Here is a 25,592-nt window from a genome sequence, read left to right as displayed (position 1 = left end):
TCTGCTAGTGTGTTGAGTTGTATGTATTTCAATGTATGCACCGGTGTGTGCATGTGAATACTGTATAAACATGATTCAAATAACCTTTACATTACTTAGAGGAAATGCATAAAAAACATAAAAAGTATAGCAACCAAATTTTTTTTTTACTTTATATAATAACCTTGCACCCAAACAAAATAGAAATTATTCATATTAATTAGTGTTAATACTACTAGTATTATTATTAATTAAGAAACATACAAACAAACAAAAATTTTGATGAACGAAGCAAAGTCGTTGTTTTAGAGGTAGAGGTTTTATTGCGTAAAACACTGAATCAAACTGTACTGCTTTAAAGACATTAGAACTTCTAAACAGCAAAAAGTAAACAGATTTAGCTGAAAAAAAGTGATTTGATATTCAGAATATTTTCAGATCTTTGATAATAAATAAAGACCAGGAATAATCCTTCAATACAATAAGTCATCTACTTGTTAAAAGCATAAAAGAAGCAATATAATCCTCTAGCCTCCTCTGCACCATCTCTGATATAGAAATACTCTTCATTTAGGAATGTTTGACAGTATACAGTTGGACAATTCATGATCACATACTATAGAATATTATAGAGAGAAATAAAACTGACATGATTTTTTTTTATTTTGTTTTTCCAAGAATCACAATATTGTACAATATTGTAGAACTCAAGAATATGCAAGTGACAGTTTCAATGGAAATTATCTGGCTACTGATGTTGTTTTTTATTTATTTTTAATATTTTTTATGGGGAGGTAACGTACAGTAAATACATTAGCACCTGAACTTATGGGATGAACAACCACAATACAAAAAAATAAAATAGAAATATATATTTGTAAAACTTTCCAGTGTCAATAACAGAATTATTGCCTGTCTCAGAGCTTCAAAATGATCCAATATAACAAAAAAGAAACTGAAAAGCAGAAGCAAAAGTGCAGTGAATGGAATGCTTTTTTGATTTTTTTCTTTTTTTATTCACTATTATATACTTAGTTTAGGGTGCACACACTTACATACACACAAAAAAGCAAGCGACTGACAGGCACTAGAAACACAGTGCGTTGAAACTTCTAAAGCTGAATGCAGTCACAAATTATGTTTTTTTATTTGAGATGTTACCCCCCCCACCCATACAGCTTATACAAATAGTTGCATTTAAAATTTATTGACTCTATTTAAGGCAGTGAGAACTATCCTAAAAGAAAAAAACAAATATAGACTAAAAATTACAATCATTCTGGGTATTTTTGTGTTGTGGTAAATAAAAAAAACTGAGCATCTAGAGTTTGTCTAAATTCTCTAGATTACTGCTATCATTTGTTTTTTACTTAAATATTTTACTCTCTATCTTTTTTTCTTGAGATGTTGTGGTCCTAGGGCTCTGATAAGGGTTTATGTTTTTATTTACTGTGTAGTGAGATGGGTATTTGTGAGTTCCCTAAACTCCCTCTGGCATGAATAGAGCTGCCGTAAGGCCCTGGGGTTTAAGTGCTGAGCTTCCCTGTGCTGAGCAGGAAGATATTGACTTTTTTTAAAGTCCGGATCATTTCTGTTTATCACAAAACATTAATATCCACCCCCCACCCCACCCATGCATCTCTAACCCCCTTCATGGGAAAGAAAAACGCACCATACTTATTTACCTCCTAACCCCTGCTTTGCTTCATCAAAAGGAAGTACAATGAAAGTTGATACACTTTATTTTGCTCTTTAAGAGGCTTGATTTCATACCATCCAAACTGCCCGTGTTGTTAATCTCCTTAGTAGAGGAACATTTAGGACAACAAGTACACAAAAATGGGGCCATGTTCATCACAAAACATAAAAAGAAACCAAAAGTCGAAGTTGTACAAAATCAAGTATTAAAAAGTAGAGTACAACAACAACAAACCAATAAATGCCCGAAGTTTAGATTACAGACAGGTAGCAGTAAAAGTGATTATCTATATACTTCATATCTACAGTTTGCCTTCATAATGCCGCTTCTCAAGAGCTCTATAAAGAAGGTAGTAAATAAACCCCACAAAGCGCTACAGTTCCTTCATATTATTTTTAAGTTAAACTTAACAAATAACATATTCAGCCTCTTGCTAAATATTTATACATGGTCTATACTGGCCCTTCCCTGTACATCTGTACATTTTACCTAATGTCCACCAGTCAGATGAAAATGAAAGCAGCACCGACTTTCCAACAAACTTTTTTGTCATTAAGAAAAGTGTTGAATGGAAATTAAACACATTTAATGTGTTTTCCCACTTTGTTGTCGCCCCAAATTACATCCAAAACTGCACAACAATAAAAACCCAAAAAGAAAACTATTTTTTTGCAACGTTATTGGCCACCATTGATTTTTTTTGTTACAGGAGAAAGAGAGAATAGGAATGATGGAGGCTGACAGGAAGTGCTACTAGTCATCAAACAGTTTTGAGGCTGACCCTTCAGCCTCCCGGCTGTACGGACGACTAAGGTTTCTCTTGACGTGTTGTGAAAGAGTGAGGAGAGGCGAAATGAGGAGGGGGGGTTGAATGGAAGCAGGGTGGGAGGGGGGTTGAATTGATTTCCTCTGTGATGACAGCTCCAGTCAGGCTGGCACCAAGTCTCCCCCCATCCCCGCCCCCCATTTCACGATCTGCATCCCTCCGTCCGCTCGCTCCATCCCTGTGCGTCAGTGGCGCTGGGCAAATGGCCACTGGTGGTGTCATGTTCGTGAAGGGTGCGCTCAACATCTCCCCTCCATCTTTCTTTTCCTTCTAACTGTCGAGGAATCATTGGCGCGGATCGTTTTTCTGATAAAAGCGTTATTTTTGGGACAAAAGTCACTCGGAGGAATTTAATGACAGTGTTTTTTTTACATTGTCATTTTTTTTTCTTTCTTCAGCAATGTCCCTTCTGCGCTCATTTTAGGCAGTTCCAATAAAAGCAGTGTATTTAGTTTCAGACTAAGGATTCGGGTTTCTCAGCTTTGTCATCTCAGCCCTGTGCTTCACGAAACACCTAGTGAGGCCGTAGTGAGTTGATTCGGGGGTTTGAATCACGCAGTATAGAATAATAGTCATTGTAGTTTTTGTATAAGGCAATTCTTCATATGTATGTTTGTTTTAGCATGAAGCACTGCCATGGATGTGGTGTCTAGTAAGTTGTCACACACATAACTTCAAACCCCTGTAGGTCCGTAGAGAATCCTGGATTAAGCTTTATGTTGTTTCACTCTAGAGAGTGAGGAATATCACCAGAAATACCTTCTCCTGTGGTTCCCTGTCCAGAAGAGGGAGGATTCCCGTCCTCTGAGTTCACAGTAACATCAGAGTCTATGCGGGAACGTTTGAAGCGTCGATCTGGGTACTGGCTGTTGTCAAAGGGCATACGGTGCACACACAAAACATGAGTCTTCAGGTTGCCTTTTTGAGAGGCGCTGTATGGGCAATACCGGCACTGGAATGGCCTCTGACCTCCATGACCTGTGAGTGTAAGAAAAAGCAACATCATTATAAACACACCAGCTCTGTGTATTGTGTAAAAATGTTTTACACTTACAGAATACTCAGTCAGAAATAATTGGTTCCTAGCTGTCATGGGGCAGTAGAGGTACATGGGGCACCATCTAACGTGGGGTTAATTGCAACACGGACAATTTACATAGTTGCACAGGGTTGAGTGACTTTTTTTCTGATAGTGTCTCACAAATGTATAGAAAGGTATAATGTTTGTGCAAAGAGTTACTGATGAAAGGGTGTTTTGGTGGCATGTAAGTAAATGTTTTCAATCTTTCATCATATGTTTTTTTTTTTCCGCTTTCTGATTTGGTTGTGTAAGATACCAAAACCAATGTTATGTCATATTAATCAGTGTCTTGTTGACTAAAACATAGCATCATTTTGAAATATATCTGCTTAGCAACTTTTTTAGTAGGCTTAAAAATATTTTCACCCAGCGGGGTTAATTGTAACGATGTGTTACAACGAACCCTTCAGCACTTACTGTACAATATGAAAACAGCTAACGTTAGCGTTATTCTTGCCGTTGTTTTAAATAGACTACACACTAATGATTGCTGTCTGCCAACAAAATAAATGTTCCTGTCTTATCAAAAATTGTGTGTCTAAGATTATTTTTGTTCATGTCTTTAATATTGATTGAATAAAGTCACGTCAAAGATTGAAATTATGATGAAATGAATGGCTAAAATCAGACTTTGATTTTCATTAACTCAGAATTTTATTTTGAGACTTTAGTATGGTTTTTACAGATAGGGTCACATATTAAAAAAAATCTTGTCATAATTGTGCTGCTTTTCCCCACATATTTAGACATTTGTATCCATTTGTAATTGAACTATGAGGAATGAATAGTGTAAATACCTTTCTATTATAGACAGATTTAAAAACAATATCCAGTTCAAGTATATAGACAAAATAGTATTGAAATATTTGCCTGCAAACTTAATTTTTAGCAAGTGTTCTGACTAACCCCCTGCCTGTTACAATTAACCCCATCTATGGAGTAAGTTGTAACGTTTGCACTGTTGCACTGTTTTCTGTCACGTTTGGTGTAATTGTTCAAGAATGGTAAGTACTAGAAACAAACTTCAAATGTTCATTTGTTGCAGAGATGTGTGTGTTGGTTGTGTAAAAATATAATTAATCAAACTCAAATATTTTTTGAATGATTGAGCCAAAACCAAAAAGCATTAGGTTGGGCCCCGCTCTCCCCTACCCTTAAAAGGTTCCTTATATGAACCATTTTGGTACAGATATGTATACATTGGGTACCAATAAGTACATTTAAGGTTATATTATGCACTTTTTGGTACCAATATGTACCTCTGAGATACGATTATATACTCTGTAGGTAGAAAGGTGTACTTTTTGAAACAGTACCACACCAGTGACAGCTGGAAAAAAGAATCTAACAGTTTATACAGGTTAGTTCCTAAACTAATTCAAAAGTTTGATCTTTTGGTTCATCAGTATGCATCACGTGTTTCTTCTCAATCTTTTTGAAAGTGTGAACATTATGGGTTGTTTAGACAAAAATGTTTTCTTTGTTTGCTATCCCCAAGAACTTTCAAAGTGTGCTTTTCAGCTCGGAGCAAGTACAACTGTTTAAGAGATTGGATCTGATCATCGGCGCATTGTACACAATGGCTCTTAATAGGCCACGCAAGTCCGTTCGAGGAATGCAGATTACGTGCCTATCATATCTGCCTCTCTTATCAGACCCATTCACTTAGAGCAAAGCCAGGCACTTTCAGCTACGCACTACTTTAGAACATTAATAACAGTACATTGGCTCTCCATTTTTCTCAATTCAATTTGAAAAGCACTAAATCAAATTAACATGCTGGTTTAAAATAGCAGCCGTGTTGGTGTGGAGAATGTAAAACGGCTGTATTAAAGGTGGAGCCTCGGCGTAATGTTAAAAAAATCTATGCGTCCCCGGTGTATCTGTGTGTGTGGCGGCAAAAAGAAGGATTTATAAGCACTTTATGTTTGGCTTTGGAGTCTCAGCGGGTTTGAATACTACAGTGTCTGTTGAGGCCTCAGTACAAAGAGGATTGCTACAAGTTTTAGAGCTTTGGATGTTCCAGCTGTCTGATAAGCAAGCTAGCAGCGCCGCTTCATTCATACGCATTTTAATTTCACACTCCCTTACATTGCGCAAAGCCTGAGAGGTAGAATATCCGCATTTCTCTTTATACGAATAGTAAGGCATTGTCACCGACTTTAAGTCATATTTCTTGTTCTTCTATATGTTGTCTATTTTCATGAAGGGATGGCTGTTTGGGAAATGCAAAGGGAACTGGAAGTTTTCATAGGAGGAGGACGTCCAATTGAGCTCAGAGCGATTTCCAATCCCATTTAAAAGGAATCATATTGTGTGTGTGGGATGAACCTGGCCAGACAGGATGAATGAGAAAGAGGAGGGTGTCGCGCTCACCGTGGCTCTGACAGGACCGCAGGTAAATGATTAACAGTTCTCAGAAAGACACAAAAGAAAAGCCTATTGATATGGAACCTCTGTCACGGCTCCATATTCTTTCGGAAATCTCGCAGCTCGCTTTTCAAAGTCAGATAATACTGCACCTTAAGGGTGCCTATTTGGTGGTCAAAATAATTGGTAACAATGAATCATATTTCAAGGGGTGTTCGGTGACAGAACACATTTTTCTTATATCAGATAAATATACATGTTGAACCCCCTCTCAAAATGTTCCCAATAATAGTTGTCTCGAAAAAACTAATTGGGGCAATTTCGGCTAGTTTTCTTGCTACCTGTTAAATGACAAGAGAAAGGAGCAGAGCTGAATATGTTATGCACAAAGATTACAGTGTGATGTAGCACGTGTGCTATGCTAGTGCACTAAAGGGTGTTTGAATACAATATTTGAATACATAACAAAAGCTCTTGCTTTTAATTTGGTATTTTGATGAAAATAGTTTGGGACATTGTTTAGATCTCTTATGTAGTAATGCAATGCAATAACTGACAATCATTGCAATCTTTGTCAGATAAGAAAAATCAAACTATGAGGATATTTGATCTTACTACAGTTTAAGACAGGGGCGTCATGCACCAATCTTTTTAAGGGGGCACAGTGTGCACAGCTCACAGAGATTTGTGCATACAAAGACATCAAATGAAATATTATAGAGCGTTCAGTCTTTTCCATGGCACTTACATTACTAACAATCTGAACACCCATGCTTTCATGCAAAAAATAAAAAATAAAGTGTTGACTAACTTTCATATCAAATACAATTTAATCAGAATAATGAAATATTTGTATCATATTTAACAAATTAACAATTGTAAAAAGCGCTATATAAATCAAATTGAATTGAATATTGAATTGAATATTTACATCTGAAACGGCATGTTTTAGTTATTTACGTTTTAATCAATGACTTGTTAATTGTGTCAATAATGCATTTGCACAACAACTGCATTATCCTATAAAATTAATGTAATTTTAAATCCATAAAGTATATACACAACGAAAATGACATAAGCTATAGCCACGTGATTTATTTAAATTTTCAATAATGATTTTTTTTTTTTTTAATTGTAAATAAAATTATTAGAGGAACGCATTTTGCATCAAATTTCACCTCATATGTAAACATGTGTGACACGCGCCCCCATGAACTCTTGTGAGCTTTGGCGTTGTACCAAGATGAATCTAGAAATCTACTATTATAACGTCGAGACGGTCACATTTATTACCATATATTTTCTAAACAGAGGAGTTAACTGCACATTACCGTACTGGGGTTTGAAAATGTTGTGAGCGTTTCTTACATGTTTTAATTCCTCAGATAGCAAAATGCAACAGCAAAGAGTCTATGAGCGTGCTCAGACGTTAATGACGTTTGCGATTGAGCTGACTGCCACCAGAATAAAGTAGCCTAATGCAACACGATCAAAAACTCAGAAAATCTCAGAAAAGTGACAAGGATGCAAGACAGAATTGATAATATTGTGCATATTAAACAGATTACAAGTCAAAATAACAGATTAATGGACGCTTCTTTAATTTTGAGGTTGCATGCAAAATCCATTTGGCTCAAAAAAACCAAGGGGGCACGTGCCCCCCCCAGTTTGAATGGGCATGACGCCTCAGGTCTAAGAGATATAATTAAAGTCTCATTTATAGTTTTCAATGGGAAAGTACAAATGTGTAACAATGTTGACAGTAACGTTAGAAATCTCTTCTTTTCCTCTTTTGTTTATTTCTCTCTTATTCTTTTATTTAAAGCTCTCCAATGAATCAAGTAAATCGGTGCCAAGTGACACGAACTGAAGAATTTTAGAACTTTCTCTTTTTCTGTTTAGCATGTATCAATTCTTCCTGCATTTTTTCTTACTCCTTTTCCCGAAACACCAAGTCCTGTGTGAGTAAAAATTCCAACGTGCTTGTTACAGATGACTAATAAATCTTTGAATGTTTTGTGTCCAAAAACCACACAAGAACACTTTACATTTGCCTTTGCACATACAAGGTTTTTAAAAATAACCCATGACATTTCTTTCCTTTTTCTTTCTTCCCATAATTTTCTAACCTAGTCTCAAAATAGAGATACGAGAAGAGAGAAAGACTTCTATTATTTTCCGCAGTGTGCCATTATCACGCCTGGCTAATTAACCCCTGAAGGCCTCATATGTGGAGATCAGAGGGCGAAGGAAAGGAGGAGGGAGAACCGATGGCACCACCCACTTCCTGCAAACATCACTCCATCACTGTTTGTACACCAAAAAATCTAAATAAAAAATTATCCACATACCACCCATCTTAAAATCCTTATATCTTGTCTGCATTTACACTTTGTATTTAAACCTTTATCATCTCTTAAAACGTGTCAAATGCTCCCTCTTGAGGTGCTTTCTGCTATTGCCGTCTCGCATCCCCTTCTTCTATCGCGTCTATTCTTTTCTCATAATCTCATCTTCACACAAACAGTCTAAAAAATGCACATACAAAACATCAAGATGCGTCCGAACAATGCGACTGCACGTTGTGGTATGTAAGCAAGCAGACGCATGCTAAAACACACGTGCACACGCGCATGCCGACACGAAGGTGCTTTGGCATGTAATCAAAATCACTCTTATATAAATTCCATCTGATGCCAGAGCTACCATCTGTGAGAGAGAACTGCCTCTCACCTCTGTCTGTCTGTGAGAAGTCAACCTCTCCGACGATCAGCAACAAAGAGCTTGTGTGTGACACAGAGAGAGAAGGGTGTTGAGAAGGAAAAATGATTCATTTGCAGTTTGCTTGTGATTTGCTCATATATTATTATAACAGCTCATCAGCACATGACAAATCCCCCTGCCCCATGCAGCAGAATGAACCTGCAGGGCTTCAGCACTTTTAGTGTGTGTGTGCGTGCGTGTGTGTTTACACACTCGTGCATGTGTCCCTGTGTATGTGTGGCATGTCTTTAAGAAATAATAGCTTATGAGCATGTCATGAATTTCTTTTCTGCATGTGTGTGGGGGTTTGTGAACATACTGTACAGTATGTATGGTATAGCACATTGGGGTGCTTGTATGCATCTGTGTGTTTATGTATGTGTGATGCTGTTACCTGACAGGCTGCAGAGCCTCTAATGACTTTCATATGCTCACCGTGAGTAACTCTAGCTTAAGAACGAGCGAGATAGGAATACTGAAGGAGAGAGAGATTTCCGTTCTATGAGTTATTAGGGGTTTAAACACTACAGGTATGAATAAGGTCACATGATTCAGCACTGATCCGGGTTAAATACTTCCGCTTCGTGTCAGGGGTCACGTTTAACATGGCATATGTTTTGGTACACATGTTTCCCACAAGAAGGTTTTATTGCTCAGACGCTGCTCATTGCTTACTTTTACTGAGTAAAGTTTCATGCGCGTTGCAACTTTGTCAACTGTTGTTTCTTTTAAAAATCTGGCTGAGAAATGTTACAATTGTTGATGTACAGTACATAAATACTGCAGACTGATGTCGTGTTATATTCACGAAAAAAAAAATATTCATTTATTTGTGTCCATGGCATGAAATTCAACTTTTATCGTGCCTTGAGCATGAATGTCTTTTTTGTGTCACTCTTTCTTTTTCATGTCAAATTTCTATAAATAGTTTTTCATGTCCTTTGCACAACTTTCTTTTCGTTTCATTTTACAGCAGGAATAGTAAAAAAAGAAAAAAAAAACAATACATTAAAGACATGAAAAAGAAAGTCGTGCCACGAGCACAGAAAATTATTTATAGAAATTTGTGCGAGTGACACAAAAAAGACATTCAAGCTCAAGGCACGAAAAAAAGCTGCATTTTGTGTCACGGACACAAATAAATTAATCAAATTTTTCGTGACTATAACATGACTTTCCGTGAGATCATGTTGAAATACTGCTATAAAATTTTGTTATCTTGGTAACTTTTTATTAAAAAATCTGCAACCTTCAGCACAGTGTGGGACTGTGAAAAACATGTAGAAGAAAAACATGTAGGAACCAATACATAAAAGTACATCCTAACCCAAACCCCAAATCTAACCCGAACCCCAAGCAACAATGATTTAAAAAAAAAAAAAAAATGAAAAAACAATACATAAAAAGACATGAAAAAGGAAGTCGTGCCACGACCACGGAAAACTATTTATAGAAATTTGTGCGAGTGACACGAAAAAGACATTCAAGCTCAAGGTAAATTCAAAGCTGAATTTCATGTCATGGACACAAATAAATTAATAAAATTTTTCATGACTATAACATGACTTTCCGTGAGATCATGTTGAAATACTGCTATAAAATGTGATCTTGGTAACTTTTTATAAAAAAAAAATCTGCAACCTTCAGCACAGTGTGGGACGTTGAGACTGCTTATAAAAGAAACATGAGGTTTGTTTCTTAGGATAAAAATCAGATAATCTTTTGAAATTGAGATATTTGAAGGATATCGCTTGTTTTTTGTCCATCTTATGCGAGTAGTTGTACACATCTTTGTTGAAATTCAGTCTTCTGTGAGATCACCTGTGTCTGACTGATGGTATATTGATTTCTGTACTTCAAATGTTTTTGACCAGCTCATCTAAAAAAAAATTCTTTTAGTGAAAAAAATAAGCTTCTTTTAACCATTTTGGTATTTTAAACAATATCTAATGAATCTGCCCAAAAAGTGCCATATGTGTGTTGCGGGGTTTTTTTCTTGGGTATGTTTTGTCCTGAGAGAAAACCCCATGCACAGTACGAGAGCACTCACACAGCATGTGCAGTATATCCATGAGCTTATACAGTATTTGAGTGGAAACTTTTCCTCTCGGTGTGTGTGTCTGTGTGTGTGTGAGACTGTCACCTATATGGAAAAGAAAGAAAAGATAAAGAAAAAACAGAGAGAGTGTGTGAGTGTGTGTCTGGGGAGCACGCAAGCCACAGAAGGTGTGAGCAGTAAAAAGTGATGTACCATCTGTCGGCCAGTAATAACCTGCGTGTTGTAAAGGCTGGGAGATTACTCAGCAAAGAGAGCTTCCAAACACCCAAATCCCTCCGCAACGTTAGTGTGCCACGCACTATCTCTCCCCACCTGCTCCCAAAACCCTGCTGAAGAAGAAACCACACTAAAACCCACATCACACCTTCAAATCCACTTCCTCTGTTTTGGTAAACACAATGAAGCAAAGACACAGTTTCAATAAATCAGCACTAAGCTAAACATCTTTACGCAGCCTTATATAAACCTGCACTGCGCAACGACACCAACTGACTTTGTTATGAATTCTGTCTTAGACACGGTTTATCATTACGAACTTTCTGTACGAAGAAAAATTGAATTTGGATATTTGGGCCTCTCAGCAGTCAACCACAGTGAATATGTCTAAGCGTTAAATGCAGATCTAATGAAAATTGTGCCACAAAACTAATGCCATAGTGGACTCAACACTCAAAAAACAACAACACACAAACAACACAAAAGATCTGGGAATTGTCAGTGTGCAATTGTGTGCCTAAAACTGCTCCCACGTTAAACACTGAACTAGTTACTAATAGCTCTCTTAAACTTACAATTTAAGTATACAGTGTCGTCTTCTCTACTGTACAGTGCATTTCCCAAAATGTCTATCTCTGTACTCAATCTTCCTTAGCTGGCTTCATTTCATTCTTTTCTGAACAAATGGATATCTGTGAAGTGTTCCAGAACGTTTGGTTTTGTTTGTCCGCACGGACATGACTGAATAACTGCCTGAAGAAAGTTTTAGGGAAAGGTTCTTGGGATAATATACCAATACCTTCACTGACACTGCACGAGAGGTGCTGGCAAGGGCCTACACGGAGGCCTGTGATTGGTCAAGAGTTAGAAAGGCTCATGGGTAAAAGGCAGTATATACATCATGTGATGAGAGCGATGTGTCAGGCAGTCTCAGCAGGACTGTATGTCTGTGTGTGGGTATCTGTGTGGCCAAGGGAGGAAGAGTTCATGAGTACTCATCTGCTGTTCAGCTCACTTCTTTCTCTCCCTATAGAGCATATTGCTGCACATTCTAGTGCTGAGCTGTCACTGCAGACACATAATAAATGTCTATGAGTGTGAGTGCACGGTGTGTGTGCGTGTGTGTGAGTGAGTTTGAGAGAGAGGAGCATAAGAGAGAGGAGGAAGAGCTAATATAAATTAGTATAATACCTAACGACAGTAAAAGATCCTAACTAAAAAGAAGTCCTGACCATGTACAGACTGAATGATCATAACCTCGATATAGAGCAGGTGTGGACAAACTTTCTTACTTGAGGGCCACATCGAAGGGTCGCATACTATGAATAACAAATGTAGCTTTATTTATTCCAAATCAACACTAAGATACTACTGTTCTGTATACTGTGTAGACTTTCATCTTCACCCTACATTTCTGAACACTTTTCACTACTTTCACATAAAAAAATCTTATCATCATAAGGAAGAGTAATTATAGTTATTGGTTTGAATTACCACTGTTTTACTACAAAGAAAATACCATGGTGAGGCCATAGTAAATTTGTGGTTACAACAAATGAAAAATATGCTTAATGTAGTAAAAGCTAGGGCTGTCACGATTATGAAATTTGGCTGACAGTGAATTGCTTAATAAATTGTGATGATTATGACAATTAATTGTCTGTTTTATTGCTTTGACATTTAATGAAATAATTTTCACACATTGTGGTGATTATTTAAATTAAATATTTTGCATGGTTTACCTGGCAGTGAATATTAATACACATAACACATATTTAAAATTAATTATTTAATGATAATAATTCATTTGCTTATCAAAGTTTTGCAGCATTTCTTTAAATGCTGTTTTTCGAACTGTATAAAATGGCTTTGCAATATATTGCATTACACTGTCAGTTAAGGTACGCCATCTGATACCGTCTCAAGTATATATATATATTTATACAAGCACCAGAGCTCCCCCTTGTGTTTTTTGAGAGATGTGCAATCATTGCGGTGATCTGAAATCATCGCGATTGTTTGACCACAGACGAATATTTAATCATTGTGACAGCCCTAGTTAAAGCATGCTTCATTTTCTTAAGGGCAAATAATAATTTCATGTTCTTTGATAGATCATTTTTACTTATCATATTGTTAAAAAGTTTTTGGTTGTTAAAAATGACAATACTTTGCAAATAACACATACCGCTTCTGTCTGATGTTGGTGTAGTATTTTGCTGTCCATTCTGTTTTAAACATGCAACATTTGGCCCTAAGGGGTGGTTTTCCGGACAGGGATAAGACTAGTCCTAGACTAAAATAAATATAAGAGCTGTCCAAACTGAAAACAACTTGCACTGACATTTTTAAAATACATCAGTGTCCTTTGTTTTGCCTCAAAATGGACACCAGTTATGTTTGTAGCAAGTCATGTTTGCTAAAACTAGTTATATTTCCTTGTTAAACTAAGGCCTAGTCCTGGTTTAAGCTAATCCCAGTCTGGGAAACCACCCATCAATGTTTATTTTTTTATTTTGTTACACTCAGCGCGCTCATTTTCCAGTTGACATTTCCAGCGCTAGCGACATCTTTTGGACGTTGATGGTATTGCATCAAATATATAATTGTAAACTGCCTTGGGGGCCGGATTAAAGTGCCTGGCGGGCCACATTTGGCCCTAGTTTGGTCACCTCTGCTATAGAGACAGGCAGCCACAGACAAACCTGCTTACCGAAAGAAGTCACGGCACATTAAATGAAGTAGAAACAGAACTGCACTTTTTAACATCATGCCCGAATAATCCACAAATTAAAGAAACACTTTTCACCCAATATACAAACCACCACAAAGACTTTAACCAGATTTATCAAAAGGACAAAGTACCATACATACTGGGAGAAAACTCAATATATTGCTTAAACCGGGTTGCAAGGTATGTCAGGTCCTGTCATAAGAAAAGGACAACAAGTGGAACAGAACCATGACCGGGAAATAGCCAGAACACTGTATTACATAAAAGACATGACTCTATTCTCCATTTAAATAATATACGCTACAGACTACCTTCATTCTTTTTTAACGTGTATTTGTTTTTAGAATGTTTATTTAAATGTTTTGCATATATTATGCTATTTATATTATTGCATGTTCCTATACTGTAGCTTATTTGTGATAGCAGCACAAAGGTCATGGGTTCGATCTCTGGGTACACAATGATACATTGATAAAACTATATCACTGTAAGAAGTGTCTGCCAAATGCATAATATGTCATGCGCAAGTGTACATGGTAAGATAAGGTACTTCATCAGATAAGACTACATAAATGCAGAAATGCTAAGGTATAAATGCTTTTCCTCAAGACAAAGACTTCCGTGATCCGTGTTTTCTAATGCCTGGTTGAAAAGAGAGCTTTAATACTGGATCTCCAACAGAGCAAAGTCCTCCTCCTCTCAGGTAACAAGCCTTGCCATTTCCAGTCAGTCTCTGATAGGAAAGCATCCCTTTCCCACACCGATATCTGCTCTATTTCCATGTAGGCATAGATTTATTGATGACCTCTATATGTAGATGTATTATGTGAGCCCGCTTATGTGTAAAAGGGGCATAGATGGATAAACAATTAGATCAAATTTCTTTAAAGTGTTCCAAAGGACAGTTTGTTTGTTATAGGTGTACTCATACTGTACACTATAAATTCAGATGTTCGTGTAGCTCACTGCATTAGCAGCACAAAAGGGCCTGGGTTTGATTCTTAGGGCACACACATTCTGATCAAATGTATAGCTTGAATGCATTGTAAAATAAAAGCGTCTGCCAAATGCATAAATGTTATGTAGAGATAAACAGCCGCTTAAGTCACTCCAGTGACATTTCTTTGTCCTTCCACCATGCCATTTTATTATAAATTTAATTTAATATTAACTAAATGAAATACGATTGTTTACCTTTATTGTATTCATGGATCATATGAAAAGTCATGCAATAACTGCAAACACAATTGGTTTTGTGGTCTCTGGCAGTCATTTTGCTACAAAATCAATTAGAATATTATGCGCTTTCTCCGTGCCTGTTTTCCACACAACTCTTCCCCGTTTCTCGAATTTCCCCTCTCAACTTCTATCCATGCTTATTTCTCATCCCTACCTTCTATTTCTCTTTCTCTCCAGGACCTATTTGTCTGCCATAAGAGAAATCCCTTCAGTTGGAAGGAGTCAGTAGAAAAAGCTTTGGCGGGGGGAGGGACAAGACGGGCCACCTCCAAATAAGTTCCATTAATCACCCAACACACTCTAATGTAACTAATATTTTACAATTAGAGAAGACATGATAGAGCTTGGAGTCATCTATCTCTCTTATATCACATGATCATCGATTCATAAGACCCTGCCTGAGAGCTGAGCAAACACACACACACACACACACACACAGAAACACAAACACACACGCATTCCTGTTAAGCTGCGTGTGCATGTGTGTGAGACTGCATGCGCACGCTGATGATGAACATTATGACACGTTGTATCCAGGCGCCGGGTATTCACACAGAGCTCTCGAATGGTGACAGATGAGTGTTGTCTGTGTGTGTGTAAATGAGAGAGGAAGAGTGTGCAAAAAATGTGTAGAAATGTGAAAAGGCTGTCAAAGAACGACTGATAAGATTGATTACGAATTGACTACAGACTGAAAAAGGAAAGAAAGTGCAATTCTCTCTGGAGACAACGTCTTTCTCGCTCTGATATTGTTTAGTTGCATCTAATGATAAGATTTCATATGAACAGACTAAACGTGTTTAATATCACCCATGCGACTCAAAGGCGGAATAAGCTACTTTTATAAGGTCTAGAGTATTAAGGGCTAGTTCACTCAAAAGAAATGAAAATATTGTCATCATTTATTCACCCTCGTGTTGTTTTAAACCCTTTTAAAGCACAAAAGAGTTATCTAGAGGACTATCTAAACTACATTTTTGAACAAAAGTGAAAGCCAGATGTCACAATTGCTACTTCTAGTCCCAATTCACTTTTGGTTGTATAAAAAACTTAGGCGGACACTACTTAAGTATTTTTACTTTAAGTAATATTTTAAGTATTCGTATTTTATCAGTGTTTTTGCAAAGCTCATAATTTTTACTCCACTACATTTCATAATTTCAAGTTTTTGGTTTATATTTAATATTTAAGTACATTAAACATCTAGTATTTTTTTTACTTTTACTTAAGTAACAAGTACTTTGGTACCTTTACCCAAGAAAATTAAAAGTACACAATTTTTATGTAATTAGGTATTAAATCAATTTTAATATAAAAGGAATATACAGTATGATTCTATGCTTTAAAATGTAGTGAACATTTTGTAGTAAAGTAAAGTATTTTTTCCCCAAGACAAACACTCTGATAAAGCACAGAAGTTTGAAAAATTGACTTAAAATACTCAAGTAGTGCCACCTCTGTGAAAAAATAACATCTAGTTTTTTAACATGTAAAAAATCATGCAGTTTAAGAGCAAGTAAATAACAGACTTTAAGTTTGAACTGTGGTTTCAAAACATGTCAGAAACTTCCACATCATTTCCTAGTATAATTTCCCTTTCCTAATTATAATCGTTTGTCGTCATGTGTTGGCATACAAAGATTACAAAGTATCGGATGCCTCCATTTCCCACAGCTAATGGTGCTATTAGTTGGTTTATAGCGCCATCTGGCGGTAGAAATAAAGAATTGTGACTTCCCTACTAAAATCTCCCTTCAGCTTGCAGGCCAAATGAAAGCCAGCTGAACAAATGAGAGAGAAAAGAGGTTCAAACGCAGGTCACCATCTGCCTGGCTACAAGTGCTGGCACACAGCAACCCAGCCATGCAGCTTTCTTAAACACAACAGCTACATATACACACTCACACAATATGATGCCAGTAAAGGAGGACGAGATGGCAGACAGCAATGTGTTAAAAGTCTGTCGACAATAGGAAAAGCTGCATACATCCTAAAAATAAAGGGGCTACATAATGTCACAGAAGAACCTATTTTGGATGTATGGTTCCATTTAGAACCTTTTTTTTTGTAGATTTTGTAGCACCTGCATTTTTGTGTAGCCTACTGTCCATAACACACACACACAAACATATGCATTATAACATAACGCTAACCTATTCACACCATGCTATTTTGATAATAAGTTAACCTACTAAATATTACAGAGGTACACTTTTTTTTTCTTTTGTAGTTTATCAATGATGATCTTAAAACATAATAGAAAAGTTAAAAAAGTAACAAACTGCTGTTTTGGTTAATAAATATTCATAACCCTACAGATTTATAACAAAATATAGCCTGTGTACAACAGCTTAGCCTGGCTTTTGCATAGTTAATCCGAGTGAATGTTAGTTTGGTTTAATTTTGCTAAACAAATATATGGATGTAATTTGAGCATACCGGATAGAATTTCCCACAGTTGTTTTAAATTCCCAAATTACTTTCTTTTAAAAAAGGAAACATTTTGGTTGACTTTGGTTTGGGTTAACAGAGCTCCACATTGCTCAACTTCTCCAGACAGGGCAGACAAGGGTGGGGGGCACGAAAATGAAACGGTTACTTTTTCAGGATGTGAGTTTTATTAGGTCCAGTCCCTTCCCCATCTGGTATAGTGTAGCTGATCCGTTTAAAAATTAGTCAGGCGTTGACCTCAGACACCTTCCCTCACTGGGGTCCTGACGGCAGGTTAACACAAATATGGATCTCATCAGACTAAAGGAGATCGGGTTTCCCCCTGCCGAGACCATACTAACTCACAGGAAAAGATTAAAGAAAAACACGAAGAACTGAAATCACTCAGTCTACAGTGGAATGGTTGTGCAAGAACTTATGTGCGTCTGTGATTTGCACTTGAATGGGCCGTCTTTGTGTGTTTGGAGAGTGGGGTCTTATTTTTCCAAAGAATTGACATACTGTAATGGACCCTTATGCCAACGGGTGTCAGTTAGCACTTGGTCTACAATAAGAGTGACGGGAAAATCAGTCTCTGAGAAAAGCCATAGAGACGGGAACGTCCTTGAGAGGCGTCTCTTTCGCTTATATGCGTGTTGCTCAGATCCGATAAATGACATCATAGAAACAGCAGTCATATCTGCTTATTGTATTGGTATCGCATGACTGCCTTAGAAAGTCAAAGAGGTCCTAAACTGCCACGTGTAATGACTTCAATACACTGAATGGAATGATCACATAGGCTATTGAATATACCGCCACGACTGAAGCCAGAGAAAAAATAAAAAGAGAATAAGCGTTCAAATTTCCAAACTGTTTTCAGGCTTTTACAGGTTTAGAAAATTAACATGGCTCTAGCCCAAGGGTAGAGAGCCACGGTTAACAGGAACACAGCTGGTAATGCAAGCTGTCATAATCCATACTGCTCCTGTGTCAGACATACACACACCAGAAACACACAGGCCTGTAGCCCTGCAGCTAACACCATGTACTACACTTAACACTGAAGTCAGGGGTGGAGAGAAACAGAAAAAGAGAGAGATTTATCATTTTAAACGTCGATCTTACAACAGTGTGTTTAAATGCTGCCTTTGTGTGTGCTTGTGATTCTACATGTGAGTGTTTGGTTTGCAATTATTTACTGAAATCTCACATGGTTTAAATTTACATAAGTCTTTTATACAGCAAACAATCCTGTTCGGAATGATTATATTTGCCTTTTTTCCATCAACAAGTCAACATACTTGAAACAAGATTTACTTAGGAAACTAAATTTAAATGGCTTTGACTTGTTTAGTGGGGATGTGTCTTGGATATAAGTGTGTTTTGTCATGTTGTATAGGCATTAAACTTCACTTAAAGGTGCATCTCTCGACAGAAATGCAAAGTTCCAATGTACCGTGAGAGGAACATTGTATTGTCTAACAGAAAACTTACGTACAACAAAAAACAAAAAAAGCTTAACATGTCACATATCTTTAGAAAGCTGAGATTCTTGTGATCAGAATGATGTAAACCATTAAGATACAATAAACACAGCAGGAACAATAAGTGTCCTTTTTAGTCCTTTTTCAGGAATGCTAAGGGGATAATATATATAACTATATTATCAGTGGTGTATAAAGACCTTACATAGTGAACTTTATAGTTTTATTACCCTAGAATGAGCCATTTTTATCTACACATGCCGTGGATCTCCTTACATGTAAGTAGCCATTTTGTGCCGTAGGAAACATAAACATACAAACTGTTTAATAGATTATGTTTTGTTAGTATGTTGTCTCAGACAATGATGTGTTTGTCATGTACCAGCTACCGTAGCTTCAATATGCGTTTCAAAAGGGATGAGTGGTGCACTGAGCCATTGGTTACAATTCACAATCTCACCACAGGATGCCACTAAATATTTACACACTGGCCCTCCCTTTAAAGCGACACTCCACTTTTTTTGAAAATATAGTCAATTTTCAGCTCCCCTAGAGTTACACATTTGATTTTTACCGTTTTGGAATCCATTCAGCTGATCTCCGGGTCTGGCACTACCACTTTTAGCATAGCTTAGCACAATCCATTGAATCTGATTAGACCATTAGCATCGAGGAAAAAACAGAGTTTCGATATTTAAAAACTTGACTTTTCTGTAGTTACATTGTGTACTAAGACAGATGGAAAATTAAAAGTTGCAATTTTCTAGGCAGATTATTTTGGCATAATAATCAAGGACTTTGCTGCCGTAACATGGTTGCAGGAGGTGCAATGATATTACGCAGTGCCCGAAAATAGTCCGCTGCATTTCTGTCAGTCTTAGTACACAATGTACAGAAGTTTTAAATAGGAAAAATATTGAAACTCTTTGGTTATCTTTATAGCACAATGCTAATGGTCTAATCAGATTCAATGGATTATGCTAAGCTATGCTAAAAGTGGTCCCGCCAGACCCGGAAATCAGCTGAATGGATTCCAAAAAGGTAAAAATCAAATGTTTCACTCAAGGGGAGCTGAAAAATTACTATATTTATTTTCAAAAAAGTGGAGTGTCCCTTTAAGTGAAAAATATTCTGTCTATGAAACAATATAAAACACACTTTTTGAGACAAATTCTAAAAGACAGATTATTGAAAAACAAGTCTTATCTTATTTAATCCTTGATTAAACTCAAGATATTTTGGTGTTTTTACTGTAAAATGAGACAAAGTCCTGAATAGGCCTTAAATTTAAAGTTAGTACCTTACACATTTTCATATTTTTGAAAACCAAATTAAAAAAAGCTCAGTTGCTCACACTTATGTTTCATAGTTTGAATACATTTTATTTCTCATTATAAGTACAGTTCAGTAGTTACAAAACAAAGCATCTGCCATGAGGGTACAGCAACCAAATGAAAGTCATACAGTCCACAAGACAGCTCAGAGATGTGGAATGTTCATACATTAGTCCAGAACCACTGAAAGAGAGATAGATGATTATTTATACTACACAAAGGAGGGAGCCAGAGGTGTGCTCATCTATAACCAGTGTATATAGGGATTGGTCAATACATCTCCTATCACTGACCCTCCCTCTTATATTCCTTTACCGTACATAGCCTTTACTAGTTTTCCTCAACTAGTTTCACTCTGACACATTTATTTTTTTTAAACTGTAGCATTTACAAGAGAATGTAAACTTGAACGGAGACTGAAAGAAAATTGAATTGTCAGATATTTGTTTTGCAGAGAAGAGAAGAACTAAAGAATATATTTAAATATTTGAATAGAACAGACTGGAGTTGACTGCAATGCCACATTGTGGAATCCATACACGACGACTTATGGGAAAGAGTTCATTGACATCATTCTCAAAGCAACAGAGATGACCATCGTAGAATGAGACTGAACTACACAGACCAAATCAGCAAAGTTCACAAAAAGAGAGAATATCATTTCACAATGTCAAGGGACGCACAAACACGCACACGCACGCACCTTCAGTTTGTTTCGATTAGCAATCTGTGTACTGTATAGACTGGTTTTTCATTTACTATCACAGTGCAAAATACTTCAAGGGGGAAACTCGGTTTAAATTTGCTTGCATGAGGCATGGGTGTGTATATATACGGTATGGATTTACTGTATATGCTTGCAGCAACTGAAGAAGATTGTCAATCTTTCTTTTTTCTTTTCTTTTAATGTTATTCGTATTTTACAAAGGTGAAAGGCAAAACTTACAGTACTAGAGAAGAAAGCTCCAATCTAATACCTACACTCTAAAACAGCTAGCTTTGTAAATGCAACAACGCATGACTGTATCTATGGCTAGACAATATTTGTTTCTTGTTTGCATGTTTCTTTTTTCTTTTCTTTTTTTATTTAATAATTGTAGACATCAAACCATTTCAGTAGTCCGTAACACTTTGCAACACTGATCGGTGGCAGTATTTTACAAACACAATCTCGTAACCAGAGTACTTGAAGTGAGATCAAAGCATGTAGGGTCTTAGGGTCTCGATTCTGTTTGATTTCCGCAGGCTTTACTTGTGCAGTCTCCTTGGCTCGTGTCGTTTCATCAGACACACCACTCGGTGTAAACTAGCTCTTCCTGTCACCTCGGCTGGTTTCGTCTCTCCTACTCTTTTTTTTTCGGGAGTTCAGCCACGAGCGTCTGCGCGCCAGTCGTTCACACACATCAGGAGAACAAAACATGAACACGAAATCATGGAGCCAGGTTTCAAAGAATAAAGCCACAGTACACTTTGCTTCCCTTTTTTTAGATGCTGTAGGTTTTTTACGGAGGGCCACGTTCTCATTTTTTGAAAGTTCTGGATTGTCATTCATCCGTGCTGACGTCCAGGCACTGACTGCTGAGTGTGTGCGAATTACAAATGAGTTTTAATAAGAGTGTGCTTGGTCTCCAAACGCGTGATGTGTTGGTCCAAAAGCCAAGAGATAAAGCCCTGGCAGAACGGTTTAGGGAGTCTCAGAGAAATAACATTGTTGAAGTTTCAGTGGGCAGTGAGAAACACTGATAGAGATCCATTTCATGTTTTGTCCAAGAGAGTCGGTTCTGGCAACCGCATCTGGCCGCCATCTTGGTTTAAGGAATGTGTTGCACTGAGGGACAATCACTAAAAAGTTTCCTCACTATGTCAAAGTCAAAAAAGCAATTAAAAACACAAAGTATTTATCAGCTACACAAGGGAGGATTCAAGACACATAAAACACAGGAAGCAAAAATCTTTTTTTCCTCATTTCCAGCTCATCAACAGATTTTCTTCTTCATCCAGCGAGAACGCTTGTGTAGCAAACCATCTGAGCTGTCCATATTTTCACCATCTAAATTATTCTCTCTTGAAGTCTTTAAATGTTAAATAATGCTTTTAATAACAATGTTCTTCTTCGTCATCATCATCCTCTTCCTCTTTTATCCGTCACCTGCTCTTGGTCGTTCAGTCCGGTAGTGGGGTGATGTTAGTTTCTGATTAGTCCTGCATCTCTGTGTCAGTTAGGCTATGTTCAGGGGTAAGAGCAGAGCCAAACCTTCGGGAAGCCTCTTCCTCCGCCCACAGATGAACTACAGTTAAGAGAACAAACGCAGATTAACACCACTGCCTGTGTCCGCCATCCTGCTCTCTCTCTCTATTTCTCTCTCTCTTACATGCAAATATTCAGAAATGCATACAGTTTTTGATCAAACATTATTTACAGAAAATAATAACAATAAAAATATTTAAAAAATTGTCTTTTAATTTACAATCAAAGTTGGAAGCTCAGATTTTGGTAACACCTAAAAAAATAATTCATAGAATTCATTCTCAGTTTGTTCTGTTTTTATTTTAAATACATGAAATATATTTTCTTAATATTTTGGAAATGTTGCAAAAATTTGTTCATTTGTCACTGACAATCAATTTTCTGTTTTAATGTATTTAAAAATATATATTTTTAAGTTTATTAAAATTTGTGTTGCCTTCGTGCAGCAATGTATAAAAATTTTTTTGACTCTTACAATTTGTATGTGAAATCCAGGCTAAAGTCTCACAATCTAATAAGATTAGGAGCATCAAAGTTTACTTTAATTTCAATCTTTGACATGTCTGTCAATATTACTGTATATAGATCATGGTTATATTTTTATGTAGAAAATAGTAAATCACAAAATGCCCCTTTTATATAAAAAAAGAAATTGTGTTCACTAGATATGCAACGTTCTATTCTGTAATGTGACTTTCTATAGCATATATCGATATAAAGTTATTTAAAATACATCTACAGTAATTAAACATGAAACAATTTCTTGATAAAAACACATAGAAATGGTTTTCAGTTCACAAACAAATATAGCAAGATAGTATTTTCCTATAAAAGTGACTAAACTGACTAGTGGTGTTTTTCATTTCTATTAGGGAAGTATAATAAAGAAATAACCTATAAATTATTGTAAACCTAATTTGGTTAACTAATATCAGTGGCTCAAGTGTTACCAAAATGTGCATCCTTTATTGCCATCCTTTATTATAAAAAGAAAAAGAGAATGAATGACAGTGATTTAAACACGCACACGCACACATTTTTGTATCTGATCACTTAAAATAGGATTTCGATGCAACAGTTATGAGCAATATTATAACTGTATTAGGTGAGGTATCTGAAAAGAAACAAACGATTGCATTGCAGATGATAATGCCTCCATCAGAAAGTGTGTGTGTGTTTAAATAGTGACTATTAACTTCATCTCATTTTAGATGTATGGTTAACCTCTAATGACACAATGGAAAACATATCTTGTGAATTATTAGATAAGCTATTAGATATGGAAGGAGGCTGTTTGAATACATCTACCACCTCCAATACCGAGATATAAATATATAAAGTTTTCTAATATCAAGACAATAACTCTGGGAACATTGCACTTGTGCAATTACTGCTGAAGTTTGAATCCGGTAAAAATGCTTACTGCTTTTGTCCCATTTATGCGCCATCGCCGCTTGAACTAAATAATATAAATGTTGTTTAATTCCCTCTACAACCCCTAAGAAAATTATTTGGCAATAAAATCTACAGAGTGCGTTTCCAAGTCGTGTTCTTTTAAAGTGCCTCTATGAAAATGACAAAATGAAATTAAAACATGCATTTATTTGAGTGTGCTCTTGCTGGAAATGAAACGAGGAGTCAGTTCGCCACTAATAACGAAATAAAACATCGAGCAATATCGCTGACGCCTCCTCGCATTGCGTTATGCGCGCGCTATCTCGAGACGCGCTCTTTCAAACGCACGCATTTTCAACTCGCATGTCATGCATATGAAAGCGCTGATAGAGATTAAGACGAAAAATTAAACCACTTTCGCCTGCTCGAATGCTGATATTAAATCATATGATGTGAAGGGAAATGCTCACTAACAAACAGAACTCTAGTGAGAAATGACACTATTTTATACTTAAAATACCCTTGCTTAAATTCATAAATAAATTAAAGTCACGCAGTACGAATTCACGAATAACCCTGTCATAAAATGTGAAAAAGAAAGAAATGTAATTAAACATAATGGTAAGATGTGAAAAGAACAGAGCACACAAACGCTTCAAACCGAAAGATGCAGTTCATACGTTTTCCACAAGATGGCAGTATAAGCCACCAAATTAACCAGACTCGTGTTAAAAATCAAAGCTTGTTTCTCAATGTCATTTTCCTTTAACCTGCTGATGTTTCATGTTCATCCACAGATGAAGTGGTTGTTATTGATCAAATATGAAGTGATTGGCAGTGTTTTTAAGAAATATGCCGCAGTCACGGCTCTACAGCTGTCTGCTCGCATTTTTGGTGTCCGTGAGGAAATTAAGATAATCATAACCATAATGATAATAAATTATGTTCTCAAGTTTTAAAAACGGCTGGTCTCCCAGGGGCCGCTGCTCTTCGTGACTTCCTCTTAAAGAAAGTTTTGGTAATGAGTTACAGATTCCGCCCCATATTTGGTTTTCACTCTTCATTAACTAAGCCACCTGGAATGTTATTATTTAAGGATGCCATTTCTTTTCCCTAAACAACTGCCACTGCGATCTGGAGACTAACACACAAACTTTATGATCCTCACAACTTTTTCCTCCCCAATTTTGTTCGATTATTTTTGCATTCTTGCTTTGCATGTGTGGAGCGGTTGCCATATTAGAAATCATCATACTCAAGCCTGTCAAATTATGTTGTTATCATTCTATTGCCTCTCTCATCTCATGTCATAGTTTAAATCATGTTTATTTGTTTGCACAAACATTTATTTTCCATGCTATTATTTCCGACCAACTAGAAAAATATATAATTTTTGCTTGAACAACATTATTTATCAGGTTGCAGAAGTAAAAACTACAAATAACACTTCCCTTATGAAAATTAACCATGGTTTTACTACAGTTAAAACCAAAAAAGCATGGTTATTGTAGTAAAACCATGGTAACCACAAAATAACCATGGTTTTGACAACCATGGTTTTTAAAACCATAGTTAAACTATGGTAAGTGTAGTAAAACCATGGTTTTGCTGAAACATTACATTTTTACCACGATAAAACCAGGGTTAATTAATATTCGTAAGGGTTTACAATAAGGTTGTATTTGTTAATATTAGTTAATGCATTAGCTGACAAATAATACTTCTACAGCAT

At 36.5% G+C, this 25,592-nt stretch overlaps 1 protein-coding gene across 6 annotated transcripts in view; it reads right to left on the bottom strand.

Annotated features, from left to right (window-relative positions):
* Positions 1-334: 334 nt before the first annotated feature.
* The window catches only part of znf536 (zinc finger protein 536), a 189,356-nt gene continuing 164,098 nt past the window's right edge, over positions 335-25,592 (bottom strand). For 5 of the 6 annotated variants that reach the window (XM_065289268.2, XM_065289272.2, XM_065289269.2 and 2 more), the window contains one exon: positions 335-3,482. In XM_065289268.2, the coding sequence (XP_065145340.1) occupies positions 3,229-3,482 (254 nt within the window). In that variant the 3' untranslated portion in view covers positions 335-3,228. Of the gene's footprint in view, positions 3,483-20,253; positions 22,506-25,592 lie in introns of those variants that run through there. The other variant, XM_065289274.2, reaches the window with a different exon arrangement.

Source organism: Paramisgurnus dabryanus, chromosome 2 (genome assembly GCF_030506205.2).
Source record: "Paramisgurnus dabryanus chromosome 2, PD_genome_1.1, whole genome shotgun sequence".
NCBI classification, from domain to species: domain Eukaryota; kingdom Metazoa; phylum Chordata; class Actinopteri; order Cypriniformes; family Cobitidae; genus Paramisgurnus; species Paramisgurnus dabryanus.
The sequence above is the reverse complement of the archived record's forward strand: the minus strand, read 5'-3'. Positions and strand labels throughout refer to the sequence as shown.